At 34.1% G+C, this 20,154-nt stretch overlaps 4 protein-coding genes across 6 annotated transcripts; 3 read left to right on the top strand and 1 right to left on the bottom strand.

Moving 5' to 3' along the window:
- Positions 1 to 5,117: 5,117 nt before the first annotated feature.
- Positions 5,118 to 7,862, top strand: LOC111305350 (xyloglucan galactosyltransferase MUR3-like). The gene has a single exon (XM_089750295.1). It carries the CDS (start codon positions 5,647 to 5,649, stop codon positions 7,417 to 7,419), a length of 1,773 nt encoding a protein of 590 aa, XP_089606421.1. The 5' UTR covers positions 5,118 to 5,646; the 3' UTR covers positions 7,420 to 7,862.
- A 2,015-nt stretch (positions 7,863 to 9,877) lies between these two features.
- On the top strand, positions 9,878 to 12,615 carry LOC111306141 (subtilisin-like protease SBT1.2). The gene has a single exon (XM_022904045.2). It carries the CDS (start codon positions 10,315 to 10,317, stop codon positions 12,613 to 12,615), a length of 2,301 nt encoding a protein of 766 aa, XP_022759780.2. The 5' UTR covers positions 9,878 to 10,314.
- LOC111306142 (photosystem II reaction center Psb28 protein) lies at positions 12,273 to 14,263 on the bottom strand. 2 transcript variants are annotated; one of them, XM_089750833.1, is made up of 3 exons: positions 13,986 to 14,263; positions 12,886 to 13,364; positions 12,273 to 12,409 (listed from the first exon to the last, which is right to left on the bottom strand). In XM_089750833.1, the coding sequence occupies exons 1-2, from the start codon at positions 14,059 to 14,061 to the stop codon at positions 12,892 to 12,894; spliced, it is 549 nt and encodes a 182-aa protein (XP_089606959.1). In that variant the 5' UTR covers positions 14,062 to 14,263; the 3' UTR covers positions 12,273 to 12,409; positions 12,886 to 12,891. The 2 variants fall into 2 exon arrangements, with proteins under 2 accessions (XP_089606959.1, XP_022759781.1); XM_022904046.2 differs by lacking the exon at positions 12,273 to 12,409 and having other exon boundaries at positions 12,728 to 13,364; positions 13,986 to 14,261.
- A 922-nt stretch (positions 14,264 to 15,185) lies between these two features.
- Positions 15,186 to 19,169, top strand: LOC111305349 (bifunctional TH2 protein, mitochondrial-like). Of its 2 annotated transcripts, none has more exons than XM_022902804.2 (6): positions 15,186 to 15,714; positions 15,823 to 15,931; positions 16,779 to 17,069; positions 17,195 to 17,612; positions 17,753 to 18,019; positions 18,409 to 19,169. In XM_022902804.2, the coding sequence occupies exons 1-6, from the start codon at positions 15,374 to 15,376 to the stop codon at positions 18,819 to 18,821; spliced, it is 1,839 nt and encodes a 612-aa protein (XP_022758539.2). In that variant the 5' UTR covers positions 15,186 to 15,373; the 3' UTR covers positions 18,822 to 19,169. The 2 variants fall into 2 exon arrangements, with proteins under 2 accessions (XP_022758539.2, XP_022758541.2); XM_022902806.2 differs by having other exon boundaries at positions 15,226 to 15,669.
- The last annotated feature ends 985 nt before the right edge of the window (positions 19,170 to 20,154 follow it).

The following is a 20,154-nucleotide window of genomic DNA, read 5'->3' as shown; positions in this document are numbered from 1 at the left end:
GATTAATCTATACTTCGGAGATCTAAAGTTAGGCGAAGGATGTTCAACTCCACGATCGATTATCAGGAGGACAGTCGGTGCCGCATTAGATTTTGGTAGCATGTTTTTGTTTGTATTCATTCCACTCATTTTTATTCTGTTGCAATCTTCGTTGCCACTGTAGTAATAGCTTGCAATTGGCTAATTAAATTCAATGTCAGCAAAATCATAAATTTAACTCAAATGATTCATTCGTCTTTTTTAATAAGTTAATTTTGTAAAACAAATATTTAAACCTTAATATTTATAATTTTTTTTTATTACTTTTTATCTCCAAATTCCGACCTCAACAAATTCAAAACTAATCGATAAATTATTGAACTTTCAGAAATGGGAAAGTCACTTTTGCAATAGAGTTCAGTAATGATTGTGAATATTGCTTCATTTCGTGGTTTGATCAGGACAAAGAAATCTGATTCGTTGGAATTATTATCAGTTATATTATTATTGAGCTCTCCTCTCTACTATACATCAACTTTCCCCTTTTTTGGGGCGGTCTCAACAAGTTCTGTGTTCTTGATTTGTATAACTCAAAGACAAAGTTCTTGAACAACAGTCCCATCTATTTCTCATTTATTTCTTCTAACAAAACATTTGTTATTAGCTAGGCCATTTGTTGTGATCACCACAGGTTGTCGAAGACAAAACACGTGTCAGAAACACCGATGGTGTGTTGATGTTAAACAAACCAAAGAAAAAAAAAAAGGTGCGTGGAAGATTCCACCGATCTAAATTCTAATCTGTCGTGTGGTGAAAAAACAAAGTTGAGTGGCTGCCCACTTCCCCTCCCAACCCTGGTTTACCGCAATGGGATCCTAACTTCCAAGCATAACCGTCCCTACTTGCTTTGGCTCTACTTGTCTCGCATCAACGTTCAAATGTAACAAGACAAGGATTGCATTTTCATCGTGTGAGACACTTCCACATGTATTTTGTTCAACTTCATAGTTCATCCCCCTTTCAATCACTTTTTATATATATATATATATATATATATATGTTGTTTCAATGTCAACTATAGGTAGACCATCCTTTTAAATTAAATTAAAAATGCTCTTTCTCTCGTTATCATAATATGAATATGAAAAATAAATATTGGTTTTAAATTTCAATATTTATAATTTTTTTACTGTTTTGAAGTTGTAATTTATTTTTTACAAAAAAACCATAATATAATTTAAAAAATAATTATTTAATATTAAATTTTTAAGATGATTTGGATCAATGAAAGACATTATAATATCGATTTTAATGATGCTTCTTAATATTGCAATTATGAAAATGTCAAATGACTTGAAACAACTAGATTGAAATTTGACTAGGGAAATTAAGGCTAAAGAAAAGGGAATAGCTATTTCATCCCAGAACTCAGTCATTGGACCCAAAAAGAAGGTTTTCATGAATTTATGCATTAATAAAAGGGTACGAGAGCCGGCAAGTTGCTTATTTGAAAGATTCCTCTCACTAAAATGGCGGCCTCTAGTTAGTAGAAGTATAGAAGAGCGACTAATCTTAGTGCAAGCTAACTAGATTTTTTTTTTTTTTTTTTAAAGTCATCTGGCTTTAAAATTTGAATTTATGACCATCTCAATTTGATTGAAGACTGTGGAATCTAGGTTGGTTGATATGTTTTTTTAACTTACAATCTTAATCAATTAAGTATTATATTTATATAATAATAATGATCAATTATTATATTATAATCAAGTTATAATTATTGAATAATTAATTAAAAAATTAAAATATAATTAAACGACGAGATCTATGTATAATGAAATTTAAACTTAAACCCTTAAGATTTTAAAACATTCTCTTTATCACTAAACCAAAGTTTCATTAACAAGTTGATTGACATGCTTGTTTTGTTCCGCATTTTTACTATAATTTCTTTGGTTATCTGATATTTCTCGATAATTATTGGTTTATTAATTTTTCTAAAGAAAGTCATAATTTAAAATAAAAAAATAAATTATAAATATTAACATTTAAATATCAAACTTGTCTCATAACACTTTTAAAAAATAATTATATGAATTAACTTAATTAAATTTTAAATTATTATTACTTATCATTGCTGTAGAAAAGTACGATAAATGATTTGAATTCGAAAAAAATTAAGATAAAAATATAATGATATTGAGTGTAAATAATACAAGCTTTAAGAGTAAATATTATACGGACTATTCAAGCACTGTTTTTGGACACTTTAGCATTATTTTAAGAAAATAAACTTTTACCAGTCAATTAGAACAAGTATCATATGCCATGTCGGGCATTCATAGCCAAATTCATGAAAAATATAGCCTTTAGGTGAAAGAGATAAGAGATTGATATTGGGCATTATTGGTAAAAGGGATAGGAATCTTCTTTCATCAGCTTTTAATTAGCCAATTAGTCATTCTAAAGCTTTCTTTTTTTTAGATTATTAAAATTTAAATTAAAAATTTAATATTTTATCAATAAATTACGTAAATTATTTTATAATTATTTACATTTGAAAGCTCAAGTGATTTGAACTTACTTAATCAATTGCACAATAAATTAATAATGTTATGGCCCCAAAAGTAAGAGTCAATTAATGAAAGCACAATGATGGGGGGCAAAGAGCATACAAAATTGGACTCCAATTAATGATGATGCCTTGGAATCTATAAAGTTGGTGACCATTCCTTTTGAAATAAAATTTTATTAAAGCAGAGAACAAGAAAGCTAATGTTGTTCAAAGCTTGAGCTTTCAACTTTTTGAAAGACAACAAAGCATGTAGATGCAACAAACTCATGCTGTATCCTTCATTGATATGCAATTTGTCCAAATTTAGAGCTGTAAAGGATCCCACTCCAAACAAGCTTAGCTATTTTCGTACTTAGCCTCATTTATATATGGGGTTGTTTAAGATTGTTTTATGTTTGATAATAGTATTTGAGCTCGTTTTGACTAAAGTTTTATTTAATTAGAAATAAAATTATGTTTGATTTAATTAAAATTTAATTTAATTAAATATTAGATTATATTCAATTCATTTAATTTAAATGAGCTTAATCATAAAATATATTGAATAAGTTTATTAATAAACAATTAATAAACATGTTAATAAACAATTAAAGAGTTCACTTGTGAACAAGAAACAAGTCAATAATCAATCTCTTTGGAAAATTTGTGCTCTTCCTAGTACTGTACTAGACATAGGAAAGAGGACCACCCTTTACATAGGAAAGAGGACCACTCTTTATTTATCACCATACATGTACCATTGAAAAGGATATGTACAATTTTTATCTCACTGCAAATTAATAAAGTCATTCAAGGGAAAAATAAAAAAGTGTTTAAAGGTAGTTTCTCTCTAAAAAGGAAAAATAAAGTAGGGATCCCAATAAAGTTCCAGTCTATAAAAATTCGAAAGCATTTAAGCATTAAGATATTTATGTAATGTTTAACAAATGCTTTAAGTTCGTGAATAAAATTTTTATTAATTTATTTGATTAAATATAAATAAATTTATTTGAATTAATTAAAAAAATTTATTGAATATGTCAAAATAATAAAAGAATTATAAATTATTCTTTTATTTTTTACTTTCAAGAGTGAGTCCTAAAGAAATTTGTTTTTATTTTTAAAACATAAAATTGACAATTGAAGAATCTTAACAATAAATGAATTTATCATAGCACCCTCATAATGTATTTTATGAAATAATTTTAAACATTACTATTTTCTTAAAATTTATCAAAATTTGTGTGTAAAAAAAAAAAAAATGCTATTGTTGAGTGTAGCTGATAGAGTACTTTGGTGTGGTACATATTGTTTTTTTTTTGTCCAAATGTCAAATGCTGTGTGGCAGAATTGCCCACTTTGCCCACTCTTGAATTGCCTCATGCTGAGGATCTTGTTCTTGATATTGTCCCATGGTGCATGCACGCTTTGGACCACACTTTCAGTCTCAGTCCGGCTCTCGCACACACCTCAAGACGGCGACAATTGCGCCCTTCCCCTCCCCCCCCCCCCTCTTCCCCACAACATTAATCACATCAATGCCACACATCCCACGGCTTGAGTTTTCTCCTCCAGAATATAGTAATGTTTGAGTTTAAAATTTTAAATTTATTAATATTATTTAAGATTATTACAAGAATTTATTTAGTTAAAATTTGAACGCCTCTCTAATTTTTTTTATTTTTTATATATAAAAAATAAAAAAATTAGAGAGGCGTTTATAGATATTAGAATTTGATATTTAAAGTTTTTAAATATTATTTTTTAAAAATAATTAAATGAAATAATTAAATTAAATCCTGATTTTTTTTTATATTACACCATAATAAGTAGATATGGTTTTTTGCAATAACTTTAATCTGATTTCTTTTTAGTTTGTAAGGTGCACATGTTTAATGTTGTTAATTAAAATTTTTATTTAAGTGTTAATCCAATAATTTTTAATATAAAATAGCTTATTTTGAATGAAAGGCATGACACCATGGACTTGGATATTTATCATATTTTATCAACTACCTTTTTTTTTTTTTTTCACATCAAAACCATGTTTTTTTTTTTTTTCTAAAAAATGATAATAAAAGAATCAGGAACTTACAAAAATGTGGCCAAGCAAAAGGTACAAGTAAATATGCAATTTCAGAAACCTAAATTAAGCCTAAATTTCAGAAATTTCTATTTTTTATATCAAAATTTGCAATTTCCACTTTGCTAATTTTTAGATTTTCTTCCTCCAAGAGAAAAACGGAAATCTCTGATTGGCCTGCTAGAAAATAAAATTACCCTAAAGCCCAGAGAGGGTCCCACCATTCATCTACTCAGTTCATTCCACGTGTACCTTGAACCATTTTGTCAAGTCCTGTACTATTCCTTGTATTGTAACCGCCAGGAGGCCGGCCGTGCCGTTCCTCTCCTCACGTTTTTCACTTTCCATGCAAACGTAATTTTAGGAATTTGACATCATTCATAATTTCAACACGTCATCTTGTATACCACGTGGCGAGATCACTGCGGCTGCCGACAACAGACAGCCCCTCGGCGCACACTGCTAACTTGTGCCGCCATCTCTCCCCCCTTCCTTTTTTATATGCGCTCTCTATCATCTCTTCTTCTTTCCAGCTCCAAATTTCAGTCAATATTTTCCAAGAAAATCCCCCCCAAAAAGAAAAAAAAGGGAAAAAAAATTCCCCACTTAATCCTTTTCTCTGACCCAAAATTTTCTCTTCAATACATTTAGTTAATTTTGTTTACAAAATTCAGCCAAAAGATCCGTTACCAGATCACGACAATCTCTCATTTTTGGTAACTGGTGATTCTTGCAGATAAATCTCCCTCTACTCTCAACTCTAATCTCATTTTTTTTCTTTTGTTAATTAGTCAATCTTTATAGCATTCGTGTATTTATTTAGTTCTAAAGTTCCTGTTTTTTTTTTTTTTTACTGGGATCTGTGGTCCAAGCGTAGGTCTTACTGTAGCTTTCCTTTAAAGCAGATGAATTGAGATTTAGGGTTTTGGGGCTGTAAAATTTTCACTTTTTCATTTTATAGTTTGAAATCAAGCGAGAAAGTTGGGCTTTTTTTTATGTGCGGATCTATTGATTAGCTTGTGATTGAACTGTGATGAGACGCCGCCCAGTGGCGTTGGTTCCTCTCGGAGCAATGGAGAAGGGTTCCCCTAAGAATCAACAGACCCGTCTTTGTTTCTTAGCTTCTTTATCAGCTTTTTTCTGGATTTTTCTTTTGTATTTTCATTTTGTAGTTCTAGGACGTAGCACTACAGTTGAGGAATCGATTGTAGTAGAACCAGTCAAATTAGAATCTCCTTTTGTTAATGTGGATTCCATCTCCTCTCGGGTGATTGATGTCCGCGTGGATAAGGAGAAACCACCACCTTCCCGTGTAGAGAAGCAGATACCAGCACCGGTGAAACCTGTTAGGAATACAGCTGGTGAAAGGGTGGTGGCTTACCCGTTTATGAGAGCTTTGAGGACGGTGGAAAACAAGAGTGATCCGTGTGGGGGAAGGTATATTTATGTGCATAATCTTCCTCCCAAGTTTAATGAGGATATGCTTAAGGAGTGTAAGAGTTTGAGTCTTTGGACTAATATGTGTAAGTTTACTAGTAATGAAGGGCTTGGTCCTCCTCTTGAGAATGTGGAAGGGGTGTTTGAGAATACTGGGTGGTACGCCACAAATCAGTTTGCGGTGGATGTGATATTCAATAATAGGATGAAGCAGTATGAGTGCCTGACCAATGATTCCTCGATTGCAGCTGCAATTTTTGTGCCGTTTTATGCAGGGTTTGATATTGCAAGGTATCTTTGGGGATATAATATCTCAAGGAGGGATGCTGCTTCGCTTGAATTGGTTGATTGGCTGATGAAGAGGCCTGAGTGGGGTATAATGGGAGGGAAGGATCATTTTCTGGTGGCTGGGAGGATTACATGGGATTTCAGGAGATTGACTGATGAGGAATCTGATTGGGGTAATAAGCTTCTGTTTTTACCTGCTGCAAGGAATATGTCCATGCTTGTGGTTGAGTCAAGCCCCTGGAATGCAAATGATTTTGGCATTCCGTATCCAACCTACTTCCATCCTGCAAAGGATGAAGAAGTGTTTGTCTGGCAAGACCGGATGAAAAACTTGGAGAGAAAGTGGCTATTTTCCTTTGCAGGTGCACCGCGTTCTGGTAACCCTAAGTCAATAAGAGGGCAGATTATTGATCAGTGTAGGAAGTCGAAGGTGTGCAAGTTGTTGGAATGTGATTTTGGGGAGAGCAAGTGTCATTCACCAAGCAGTATAATGCAGATGTTCCAGAGCTCCCTGTTCTGTCTACAACCTCAAGGAGATTCATACACACGGCGATCTGCTTTTGACTCAATGTTGGCTGGTTGTATTCCTGTCTTCTTCCATCCTGGCTCAGCGTACACGCAGTACACTTGGCATCTTCCCAAAAACTATACTACATATTCAGTTTTTATACCAGAGGATGATATCCGTAAAAGGAATGTTAGCATAGAGGAGAGGCTTAGTCAAATTTCTCCTGAGCAACTGAAGATCATGAGAGAGACGGTCATAAATCTCATTCCAAGGCTGATATATGCAGATCCTCGCTCTAAATTGGAGACACTTCGTGATGCTTTTGATGTTGCTGTACAGGCAGTCATTGACAAAGTTACAAGGTTGAGGAGGAACATTATCCAAGGTCGTACAGAATATGATAACTTTGTGGAGGAAAATAGTTGGAAATATGACTTGTTAGATGAAGGACAGCGTGAGGTTGGAGCTCATGAATGGGATCCTTTCTTCTCAAAACCAAAGGATGAGCAGAGAGATCAATCTGCAGAAGCTGCAAAAAATTCTTGGAAGAATGAGCAAAGAGCTCAATCATAACTTGATATTGATGAAGCAATATATAAGTTGAACTAAAGCTTTAATGCATTCTCCGAGTCTCAAAACAAGAGTTCCTGTTTTGAGTTGGATTTATAGCAGGTGTAACTTTGTAGGGGCCTTCTTTTGCATCAACTATAGATCTTGCCACCATGCATATCAGGTTCGACGCTTGTTTCAAACCAAAACAATACACATATTCTCTGCACCACAGTTCCTATAGAATTTTCTCCTGAGCTACGAATTTACTTAGTGATTCTTTGTAATGTATTGTAGCTGAGAAAGTCTGTTTGTCTGTTTAATGTTCCTGTCTTATCAGTGCATACTATAAATAATAAGCAATAACCAGTTTTAATTCTGGGGATTTGAGAATCCGCATTATGTAATTTGAACCATTTTATCGAATTCGCTTTGCTGCAAAGCTATAAAAGTAAGCATTGGCTACACGACTTAATTGTCATAATCTTATAGTATTTGTTAACCTTTAATCTGTTGAAATATATAAAGTAAATCAGGGACAACTTCCATTTGGTTCTCACTTCTCATGGAGATTGTGGATAGTCTACAGTTGTTAGTTTTGAGCTTGGGATTCCACTGCGAAAGAGCTTTGCCTCAACAAGCATTCATCAAATGGCTATTTCTCTTACCTTGTGTTCGTCTGATTTGTGAGACATTTGAGGCTTGTTTAAGCGTTTAAACCCTAATAAAGGGGGAAAGAGGAACTGCCCAAATTTGTTGTTTGGACAGTACCTGTTGAGCTCTATGCCTCTATTATTATAAAATGTAGAACTAGCCATTTGGTTTTATTGTACCTTTTTGGTATTCTGTTTATTTTCATGTTGAAGGATCACAAGATTTGTTGTTTTTCCACCTGACTGGCTTTTGCTAGTTCCTAGTATTTGTTTAAGAAACATGTTAGAAATTTGGAAGAAGAACATTAAAATGCATATGGGTCTGAGCTTGATTGGCTTTAGATTAACAAATAATTGGAGCCACCAAATCCACCCCAAAATTTGGACTTGCTTGAGCCCTTTCCCTTCTTCTGAATAAGGAGTTTACTTGCTTAGCATCCTTGAAGGTTTTGTTGAGCTTCCCACCGAAAGAAGTGAAGAAAAAGGAAATTTACTTAAGCTGTGATTCAACTGTGGATAACACACTGCTGAAACCTCCTCGTTGTCTGTCACATTCACATACTTGGCCAGTATGTTTTTTTCTTTTTTTTTTTTCGCAGGTCAAGAACCGAAAATTATGTATTTTAGTGGTTTTCTATTTGAAGGTAGCAAATCTTAGGCTCCTTTGGATTTTCAATGCATTGAAAATAAAAATTTTAATAATTTATTTTTTTTCAATGTGATTTGTAATACATTTTAAAATTCACTTAATAGGAATTTTTTTAACCAAAAAGTATTAAATAAGTTACATAGATAAACCCATTTATCAGGCCGAAATATTCAATAATTTTTTAATTTTTTTTTAAACTATTGTTATCTGAAAACACTCTTTTATTAACTGTAAGGTAAATAAAAGTAAAATTTTAAAAAGATAAATTTTTAAAATCCAATATTTTATTATTGTCAAACAATAGTTTTATATTCGGCATTTAGTTTTTATAATTTAAATTAAATATTTATTAAATTCATTACTTAATTTTTCAGGGATTAATTTTTCTATTTATCAAATAAAACCTTAATATTAGAATTTTAAGTATAGTAAATTAGTAATCAAGTACTAAAATAAAATAAAATAAAAAGAAATAAATACAATGGACAAGAAGTTAAGAATTTCCGGGCAAAAAGGAGGGAGCAATAGCATCGAAGGAGTCTGCATTAATGCACTTGAGCTTAGCATTTAATGGCGCTACACGTGCATTGCACATGGGTAATATAAATATAATAGGTCAATATCATTATTTAAAATGAAACTGTTATTAAAATAATGAAATTTTTACCTTTTGAATGATAAAAGTAATAGTAAAGTTTTTAATGTAAATCATGATTATTATATCGAATTATAAAATTAATTTAGTTTATTTAAATGATTCGTATTTACGTATATAATTTTAGGATAAGTCAATATAAGAAATTGACATTTAAGAAATTTAGTGCATTTAAATGAAAAGTTTTAAGAAAAAAAATCATTTATTTAACAAAATAAAATTTAAAATTATCGAAAAATTTTGAAAAAAATAAAATTTTAAAAGGTTCAAAATTTCTTTTCACCTCAAGATATAAAATTTAAGAAATTTCTTGACTTTTAATAAGATATCAACAGTTATTATTTTTTACAATTTTTTTATTCTCTTCACTTCTAATTACAAAAACTCATTTCAAATTTTATTATTTTATATTATTAATAATATCTGTATACTTTTACAAATCAAATGACAGCCATATTTTCTCAATTTTTTTATTTTATCTTTAATATCACTAACTAAAAATAAAACAATTACTTTTATTTAACAAATATAAAATATTAACTAAGAACAAGACATTTAATTTAATAAATTATCGTTCGTCCTATTAGATATTGATATTTTGCCATTCAAGAAGGCTAACAGCCTAACGTACTGATGGAATGATGTTGAAGAGAATTGAAATGATTCATAGTTTTAGAAACTAACGGCTGCATATGTAATGTATTAAAATCAAGCATAACATCTCGTGAGGCCGAGAGCTGGGCCTTCGGCTCCCTCAAGAACACCCACAGTCCTCTCTTCCTTCCAGAACAAGGGATCCTCGTGATGCAGAGCTCTTATATTTCACGAGTTTCATATTCTTACCCAGACCTCAAACATGTCTTGCAAACCAGGTTTGAACTCTCTTCTTCTCCTTCAAATATCCCCCACTTCCGCTGCAAGATCCTTCATCGGATTCCAACTATCATCGTCTCAACTTCTCCATGGAAACAAAAATTCACCTTTTCTTTTCAACACTTTTTCTCTACTTGGTTTCTGTCCATGCAGACACTCTTCAGACTTACATAGTTCAGTTGCATCCACAAGGTGTAACCAGCTCATTGTTTCCTACTAAGCTTCATTGGCATCTCTCATTTCTTGAGCAAACTGTTTCCTCTGAGGAAGACCCTTCTTATCGTCTTCTCTACTCTTATGCTTCTGCCATGGAAGGTTTTGCTGCTCAGCTGAGTGAAAATGAGCTAGAGCTATTGCGAAGTTTGCCTGATGTTGTTGCAATCAGACCTGACCGGGTGCTTCAGGTTCACACTACTTACTCTTACAAGTTCTTGGGACTTAGTTCGACTAGAGATGGTGCTTGGATTAAATCTGGATTCGGTCGTGGAACAATTATTGGAGTGCTTGACACAGGAGTTTGGCCTGAGAGTCCTAGTTTCAGTGATCAGGGAATGCCACCTGTTCCCAAGAAATGGAGAGGGATTTGCCAAAAAGGGCAAAGTTTCAATGCCACGAATTGTAACAGGAAACTTATTGGTGCTAGGTTCTTTATAAAAGGCCATCATGTTTCCTCAGTGCCACCATCAGCAAACATGATTGAGGAGTATATATCACCCAGGGATTCCTCTGGACATGGAACTCATACGTCATCCACAGCTGCAGGAGTTCCTGTTCCAATGGCAAGTGTCCTTGGTAATGGTGCTGGTGTGGCCTGTGGAATGGCCCCTGGAGCCCACATTGCTGTGTACAAAGTATGCTGGTTCAATGGCTGTTACAGCTCCGATATCCTAGCTGCAATGGATGTTGCAATTGCGGATGGAGTGGATGTGCTTTCACTCTCTCTAGGTGGCTTCCCATTGCCACTTTTTGATGATAGCATAGCCATTGGCAGTTTTCGAGCAGTTGAGCATGGAATATCAGTAATCTGTGCTGCAGGAAACAATGGCCCACTTGAAAGCTCAGTTGCCAATATAGCTCCTTGGATTGCTACCATTGGTGCTAGCACACTTGACCGGAAGTTTCCAGCCATAGTTAGGATGGGAAATGGAGAATTTGTTTATGGAGAGTCTTTGTTCCCAGGAAAATGGTTAGCAAGCGCCAAAAAAGAACTTGAACTGGTCTATGTCACCGGTGGGAACAGCGGAAGTGAATTTTGCTTCAGAGGGTCTCTCCCCGGGGCAAAAGTACGAGGCAAAATGGTTGTATGTGACAGAGGTGTGAATGGAAGGGCAGAAAAAGGTATAGCTGTCAAAGAAGCCGGTGGTGCTGCCATGATATTAGCAAATACAGATATAAACCTCGAGGAAAACTCAGTAGATGCCCATGTTTTGCCAGCAACTGAGATTGGTTATGACGAGACAGTACGCCTAAAGACTTACATGAACGCTACCAGTCGTCCTAGAGCTCGAATCATATTTGGTGGAACTGTTATTGGAAGGTCACGAGCACCAGCCGTAGCACAGTTTTCAGCCAGAGGGCCTAATCTAGATGATGCTTCAATCCTCAAACCCGATGTGATTGCTCCCGGGGTTAATATCATTGCTGCTTGGCCTCAAAATTTAGGTCCCACTGGCCTTCCAGAAGATGCTAGAAGAGTTAATTTCACTGTCATGTCTGGTACTTCCATGGCATGTCCTCATGTCAGTGGAATTGCAGCTTTGGTTCACTCAGCACACCCGGGATGGACCCCAGCCGCTATTAAATCTGCAATAATGACATCTGCTGATGCCAGTGACCATAAGGGAAAACCAATAATGGATGGAAATAAACAGGCTGCTATTTTTGCTATCGGAGCTGGACATGTAAACCCTGATAGGGCCATCGATCCAGGGTTGATATATGATATCAGGCCAGATGAATATGTCATTCATCTTTGCACCCTTGGATATACAAGATCAGATATTTTTGCAATCACACACAGGAACGTGAGTTGCAATGAGATTTTACGGATGAACAGGGGTTTCAGCCTCAATTACCCCTCCATTTCTGTAGCTTTCAAGCAGGGAATGAAGCGTAAAATGATCACAAGGCGACTGACAAATGTGGGAAGTCCTAATTCTGTCTATTCAGTGGAAGTGAAGGCTCCTGAGGGAGTCAAAGTAAGAGTTAAACCTCGAAGGTTAATATTCAAGCATATCAATCAAAGTTTGAGTTATAGAATATGGGTCATATCAAGGATGAAAACAGAAACAAAGAGGATAAGCTTTGCAGACGGGCAATTGACATGGGTGAATGCTCACAATAACTTCTACAGGGTTCGAAGTCCCATTTCAGTCACTTGGAAGCAGTAGCAGCTCAGCACCTGCTTTTACTAGTCCTTATTTTAATTTCTCATTTAATTAATGCTTTATCAATGTCTGACTTGAGCATATACCAAGTTTAAGTGGGCAGAGATTCAGAAAATGTTGGCAAAAGATGAAGCGTCTCTTCACCATCAAAATGAAGAGTAATTTATAATTACTGCATAAAACCTACAAGGGAGCTAACCCAAGCATCACATTATACCTTAACAAAACTTACATAAAACCAATAAGGAAACGAGGGTCAAGAGAAGAATATACATTGCCTCATTTTTTGATGAACTGCAAGCCGTTTTCATTAGAATATCGCTCCATGAATCTCATGAACCTGTCCCACTCTCGGGGAGAGCGCATTATATACTTTGCTTCAATTCCAGCAGGCTTTCCATTTACAAATTTCGCGTTCACATCAACTGACTGAAGAACTCCTTCCTCATCAATCATGTAAAAGCCAGTGATTTCACCAACTTCACCTGATGAGTCAAAAACGGATGGTTGCTCAAATCTGAAGATAGCAACACCATTCGTACCATCTCTTGACTTGGTTAGCCTCACATCTGGTATTGTCTGTTCATCAGTCCCTTGAATGAACTGAATTTTTGGTTTGACCATCATTGTTATGGGTCCAGATTTCTTGGAGTTCCATCTTGTTGGAGATAGCCATGAACGAGCCACATGTAAAGATTGCCCATTGAATAGTGAATTCGAGCTCCGGCGAACAACCCAAGATGGTAATATTACTGCAAACACCAAAAGACACTACAGAATTTATGCTTAATTCATTAAGCTTCATGGTCATACACAGCTTCTACTATTTATTACCAGCAGGCATGTTTAAGAATCTCAGTACATACCCTAAAAGGAATTAAATCTTATTACCAAATCGACTTTAATCAATCCTAGCACACGTAACCCTTTTCCCTACCCCCTATCCCCACGTTAGGGCTCATTATGTACCAAAAAAATCCAAATATCCTCCCCTGCCACACTACTTCCTTTATCTGAACATGGGTAAACACTGAATTAATTTGGAATGGCCTAATACTTGTCATTTTCCTAATGAATCATCTCTCCAAGCTTCAACTCTATTAGTTCAGCAAATAATGTTACCAATTGTAAATGATGTTGGAAACTTATTCATAAACATAAAACAAATAAATCAGTAAATCAAATTGACTGGCAAAAAATAAAAGATTAAAGATAGCAGTTGAACTGAAAGAATGTAGCGTCAAAATTTGTAATTGAAAGACAAACTATCCTTAAATACTCAAGCAATCAAATGCTAAGTTATCATTCTTTGCATTCGGGAAAGCAGTTCTCTACACTGTTGTTTTCTCCAAATAGAAGCCGATAGTAAATACCTGAGAGAGAGCGTGGCTGCTTGAGAAAAGAGTGAGAGACAGGAGAGGCCAATGCCAGAGACTGAAGAGTTGCCATTGTGGAATAGGGAAGGGAGAGGGAAAGAGGGCTTTAGAAGATATGTAGTTAAAGACGATACTAGTCGGTGTGGTGAATGGAGAGTGATGGTGTGTAACCAGGACAGCCATTCACTTTGAGATTTTGGATTAGTGGAAGAGAGATAAGGCATTGCCTGTTGGCTGTTGTTGTTGTATTGTTTGTGCCGTAATCTTGCGCCATGCAGACCCTGGGGGAAAATATATATTTATATCACAGTGCCGCAGAGCATAGCCATTAGCCAACTATTGGAAATGAATGGGCAGGGATTTGGCAATTACCAACAAAGCCCATTATTATTTGCAACAGTAACAAAGCAAAGCCTCCAAATTGTACGCCTCACAGCCACTGTAGTATGACAGCTTGATCATTCGTGTCCCTTGTCTATGACATAGGACGGCATGTTTCATGCTAGTACATTGTATCTTGAACCATATTAAACAAATAAATAAAAGTTATAATAATAATATTTTTAAAATTTAAAATTTTATTTAAATAAATTTTTATATTTTATAATATTCAAATAAACATTTAATTTTTAAATTTATAATCAGATAAATCTTTAAACTTTAAGTTTATTAAAATAAACCTTTGATATTTAATTGCATTAAATAAATTTTTTTAAAATAAAAATTTATTTAAATACAAATTAAAAAATAAAAAAAATTAAACTTATTTAGAATAAAATAATTTTAAATTTTTTTAATATTTTAATTCATAAATAAATTATTAACTATTAATCAAGCATGAACTCAAATCAATCACACTCATTATTTAGATACAATAATCTAACTCAAACAAAAATATATTATATCAGCTTTTCTTTCTGAAAAAACAAATATAGAAAAAATTGAGTTTTCCATTAATTTAATTAATTAATAAATATTTGGTGCTGTTAATAAAGCAAAACAAGTCATAGAATCAATGAAGAAAAAGGTCAAAAGACCTTTCCTTTCCGTCGTGCCAAAGAAGGATGCTCCCACACATTCCCCACACATTTCTTTTTCAATTTAAAGATGCCGGGACCAAATTTTATCCTACGTGTCATTAATTAATTGCCGACGTGGCACTCTTTACTTCTTTTCTCCCGTCCCTTCCAAGGAAACGAAGAAGAAACGAGAGAAAAGAAAGAACAGATGAGACTCATTCTTTTTTTATTTCTCTCTCTCACGAGAACTCGAAGCTTCCTGCCAGTTGACCGCCGGCCTCTAATCAAATTCTCCTCTTTCAAACTTTTTCTTTTTCTAAAACAAATAGTGTATTAAAAAAGAAAATCAAACGTATAAACTAATCCATGAACCAACTCTCTTTTTTCATTTTTTTTTTTGGTATCTATTTGTTGCTCAGTCGAAATCTACGAAACATCTTTCCCTTCAATTTCTTTACTTCAAAACCATCTCTTCCGATCCGATCATCCATATTTTATCGAAACGACGGCGTGGCGGAAGGAGGAATGGGAGAGATGGACGTTGAAGGAGGAATCGCGATGAAGTTATGGAGCAAATTTAGGAGCGAATCGGTTTTTGTTAATTACACTCCTTTCTTCGTTTGCTTGGCCGCCGGAAACCTAAACGGCGACGTTTTTCTGCAGTATATCTCTCAACATGTTCATTTACTTAATGCCTTTGCTCACGCGTGAGAATCCTTCGATTCAGTCTTTTCCTATTTCCAAATAGCTTTATCAGTAAGCTAAATATTTGGACTTTGTTTTTACTAATTATTTATTTATTTGAGAATTTTCAGGTATGAATTAGCGGAGGAGTGTGCAGATGTTGAGGAAGACAAGAAGGCAATACGAAAGTTAAGGAATTATGTTCAGAACAAGCTTAAATCACACGACTCTCTTGTCCGAGTAATCTCTATTTTCTTCTCTTCTTTATTATTAGTATTGTGTGTGTGTATATATATATATATGTAAAACTAAATACGCATTATTAACGTAATAATTTTTTTAAAAATTTTGATCCTTATAATTAGCGCAGCTCATGATCATTATTAGTGTTTCCGTTGGATATAAACTAGCAAAAAAAAAACCAGCAACATGAATGAGATATTAATTAGTGTTTGTGACAAAAAAAAAAAACACTTTCCTTGTCTCCAATTGATTACTAATTTGTTGTTTTTATATAATTTTTTTAAAAAATCTTCGAATATCATGCCAATGGAAGATTCTTAGGTTTATTAGTTGTATTTGATGCTACTTATTCATGACCTGCTATATTAGCCAAATGTCATTGAAGGCAAATTTTTAACTTGCTTAAAGATTATTACCTTATGCATCGATGGTGAAATAAGTGGGTCTGATTAATTGCCACATTTTCTTGAATTAGATATGCAAATTTAAGTAGTTCAATCTTGACTTCCTTATTTATGGTTTAATGGACATGTTGCAGGCATAGAAATTCGCTTATGGAGGGTTTTTTTTGTGTGTGTGGATGCTTGTGCAGTTTTTAAACTCTAGAACTGGTGTATAAGATAATAATCCTCTGCCTAAATTCCAGACTGTCACAGATGAGATCCTTCAATATAGGATTTAGTAATATAAGAATAGATTTTGAACTGGCATATTCTTATTCAGCCTGGCAACCATTTGGTCTAGACAGATATGTAACTGCAATGTCTGTGTCGTCTTTCTTTATTTTGTGCACATAATGGCGGTTGCTTTAATGTATCGCTTCTGATGAATACCTGTACTGCAGGAATGGGGCTTTGAACTCCCAGAACAGAGCACCTTGACAAATGGTACAGTCAAGTATATGGAATTTTTGTTGGCAACAGCCTCAGGTAGAATTGATGGCGCAAGAGTTCCCAGCAAACTTGCAACCCCTTTTGAGAAGACAAAAGTTGCTGCTTATACACTCGGCGCCATTGCCCCTTGCATGAGGCTCTTTGCCTTTATAAATAAAGCAATCCAAGCTCTTCTAGATCCTAATGATAGCAGTCACATTTACAAGAAGTGGATTGATCATTATTGCTCTCAAAATTTTGAGGTTCATCAGATTAATGATTACCAAGTTTCTTCTGTGGTGTTTTATTGATTCTTTTGCTGATCAAACAAGACTATCTGTTTGGGTTATTACGAAAAGAATTTCACTTTGCTTAATTATGATTTCAGGCTTATGCTTTTCAAATTGAAGAGTTGCTGGATACGCTAAGCGTATCTTTGACAGGTGAAGAGCTGGATGTCATAGAAAAGGTCTACTATCAATCTATGAGACTGGAACTAGACTTCTTCTCTTCTCAACCGATTACGCAGGAAGCAGTCGTCCCTTTGTCTCAGATGCTAGACCCTGCTGTGGGTGGCCAACTGACCATATTTTGTGACTTTGACTTGACATGCACTGCTTTTGATTCCTCTGCTATTTTAGCCGAGATTGCAATCATAACAATGCAGAAGGCAGACCTTGACGGACCTGAAACCCAATTTGCTTGGATGTCATCAGCTGACTTGAGGAGCACATGGGATGCTCTTTCTACCCAGTATACTGAAGAATTTGTACGGTGTGTAGACAGCATCATTCCAACTGAGACAGGTTTGATAAAGGATTTGCAGTTTTCTTGATTTTTATGTTAGCCTAGGAATGGTTGTGGCAAGAATTGTTAATGACTCAATGCTATTGAGAGGAAATATTGCTAAAAGTAATGCACCTTTTTGTCTTCCCTACTTGTGCAGTGAAAAGTTTCAGTTATGAAAGTCTCTATGAAGCCCTAGAGCAATTTGCAAATTTTGAGAAGAAGGCAAATTCAAGAGTGGTTCAGTCAGGTGTACTTAAGGGTTTAAATCAAGAGGATATAAAAAAGGCAGGCCAAGGTCTGATCCTTCCAGATGGTTGTAAAGGTTTTTTTCAGAAAGTAATGAAAAATGAAAATCTCGCCACTGCTGTACATATACTTTCTTATTGTTGGTGTGGGGATCTCATTCGTTCTGCTTTTTTGTCAGGTAATCCCTGGATCACAGACAACCCATGCTGTTATATACGTACAAACATGCATGTATATATACACACACCTAATAAATTTAATAATTTGTATTAATTTGGCGAGGTGGGTAAAAGATCCAGACATAACATTAAGGATTACTGGATCTGATCTTCACCCAATTGTTAGAGGAATTTATATTAGAAGCCAAATTGGGATTTTGGACATTGTAGCATATAATGCAATGTCATTTATTTGGAATTATATCCAAAGTATGCTAATTGTTTATTTTGCACCCATGCTATCTATAATAGTTAGGACATTGGATTAGTTCAATACAAAGACCATCAGTTGCTAAAGAAATGTTTGTTCAAAAATTAATGCTTTTGCTGCCTCTATTTCACTTAGCAGGAGATCTAAAAGCTTTGAATGTGCACTCCAATGAGTTAGCTTGTGAAGAGTCTATCACCACGGGAGAGATCATTAAGAAGTTTGAGTCTCCCATGGAAAAGCTTCAAGCATTCAATAACATATTAAACGACAAAGGCAAAGATTGCCAGCACCTGACAGTTTATATTGGCGGTTCAGTTGGTGACTTACTCTGCCTGCTTGAAGCAGACATAGGTATTGTGATGGGATCAAGTCCCACCCTAAGAAGATTGGGAGAACAGTTTGGCGTTTCTTTTATGCCATTATTCTCTGGTTTGGTAATGAAACAGAGGGAAGTGGTTGAAGTTGGGTCTTCTAAGTGGAAAAAGCTTTCTGGCACTTTATATACTGTTTCTAGCTGGGATGAGATACATGCATTCATTCTGGGTTCATGATCACGAAACCCTCTCTCTGCTTCTGCTGGTGATTAAGGGAAGCAATTTACTAGGATATATAGAATCTCAAATGTGGCTAATTTTTCTCAAGGGCCACAGGTCAGCCTTGATTCTTTTTTTCTTTCTTTAGGGACTGCCATGCAGAAATATAATATCAGGGCCTGCTATCACAGGTACAATTGTGTAGTTACTGAAACAAGTGGGGTATCAAGTGTTTTCGCCCCTAGCTCCACTTTTAGTTTTTCCTTGGGATTGCATTTAAGCAAAAATAGTTTCAAATTTGTTGTAATATCAACATAAATTTCCTTAAAACAGTCAACGGGAATGAATGATTTTATTATGCTATCAGTTCCTTTTGTCGTTGGTTTGCATATTTAGTGTCAAACATAAATGATACACATACATATGTTTATATTTTTCAAATATAAATGTTGATTTTTTTTTCCTATATTAGGAGTGAAGGTTGGGTTGCTTGAACCCAAATCCAAATCTTAGAACACTTCAACAAGTCCCTTAGCCACTCGGTCAAGAGATTGTTGGCAACATAAATGTTGAAGCTATCACTCTAATTAACATCTTTAATATTCTATAAGATACTTCAATAAATTAATAATAAATTATATATATTTTTGAGAGAAAGAGAAATTTTTATATTTTGAAAATTATCAAACAACTAAACAATAAAGAAAATCCACTCTTCTTTTGTATAGAATTTATATGAAGCTTTATAAGTGAAGTTTATGAAATTTTTTATTAGAAATGAGTAAATAAAAATTTTAATAAAAAATTTAAATTGATAAATTGATAGAGTTATATATGAAAATCAATAATATGTAAAAAAAATTAAAAATTTTATTTATAATTCAAATTTAATCGATATTTATTTAATAATAAAAATTTTATCAATATTTTTACTAAAAATATATATTTAATAAATATATCAAAATTTATTAAAATTTATTAAATTTTGTACACTTGACCTATGAGATAAGATTTTTTAATCTATCAGTTTTAATTTTTATTTACTTGTTTATAACTTCAAGAACTTCACTTAAAAAAAATTCATAGAAGTCTTTTCTCCCTTCTCCATCCCCTCTTTCCTTCTCTTTCTTGCATTGTTTACTCTGTTTTATTAATTTGGCACAACTTTCTCAAGCAAGTAGCTAGAAGTAGAACTACATATGCAACATTAGAGCAATAAGATCTGTAAGTAGTTTAATTTGAAGTCATACTGCAATACAAGTGAAGCATGTGACCACATGTGTAATCACAAACTTGAATAGACTGAGCCATGCTTTTTCTCTCCAATCTAATTCCCTGGTTTGGGTGTAGT

The sequence above is a fragment of the Durio zibethinus genome, chromosome 21 (assembly GCF_047325235.1).
Source record: "Durio zibethinus cultivar Kanyao isolate XHJ-2024 chromosome 21, ASM4732523v1, whole genome shotgun sequence".
NCBI classification, from domain to species: Eukaryota; Viridiplantae; Streptophyta; class Magnoliopsida; order Malvales; family Malvaceae; genus Durio; species Durio zibethinus.
Note: the sequence above shows the minus strand (reverse complement) of the source record. Positions and strands in the feature narration are given on the sequence as shown.

Coding starts and splice junctions, on each gene's coding strand:
- LOC111305350 (XM_089750295.1), top strand. CDS start 5,647: ATGAGACGCCGCCCAGTGGCGTTGGTTCCTCTCGGAGCAATGGAGAAG.
- LOC111306141 (XM_022904045.2), top strand. CDS start 10,315: ATGGAAACAAAAATTCACCTTTTCTTTTCAACACTTTTTCTCTACTTG.
- LOC111306142 (XM_089750833.1), bottom strand. CDS start 14,061: ATGGCAACTCTTCAGTCTCTGGCATTGGCCTCTCCTGTCTCTCACTCT. Junction 13,365..13,985: donor GCAGCCACGCTCTCTCTCAG/GTATTTACTATC, acceptor TGGTGTTTGCAG/TAATATTACCATCTTGGGTT.
- LOC111305349 (XM_022902804.2), top strand. CDS start 15,374: ATGAACCAACTCTCTTTTTTCATTTTTTTTTTTGGTATCTATTTGTTG. Junction 15,715..15,822: donor CTTAATGCCTTTGCTCACGC/GTGAGAATCCTT, acceptor GAGAATTTTCAG/GTATGAATTAGCGGAGGAGT. Junction 17,070..17,194: donor ATTGCTCTCAAAATTTTGAG/GTTCATCAGATT, acceptor TTATGATTTCAG/GCTTATGCTTTTCAAATTGA.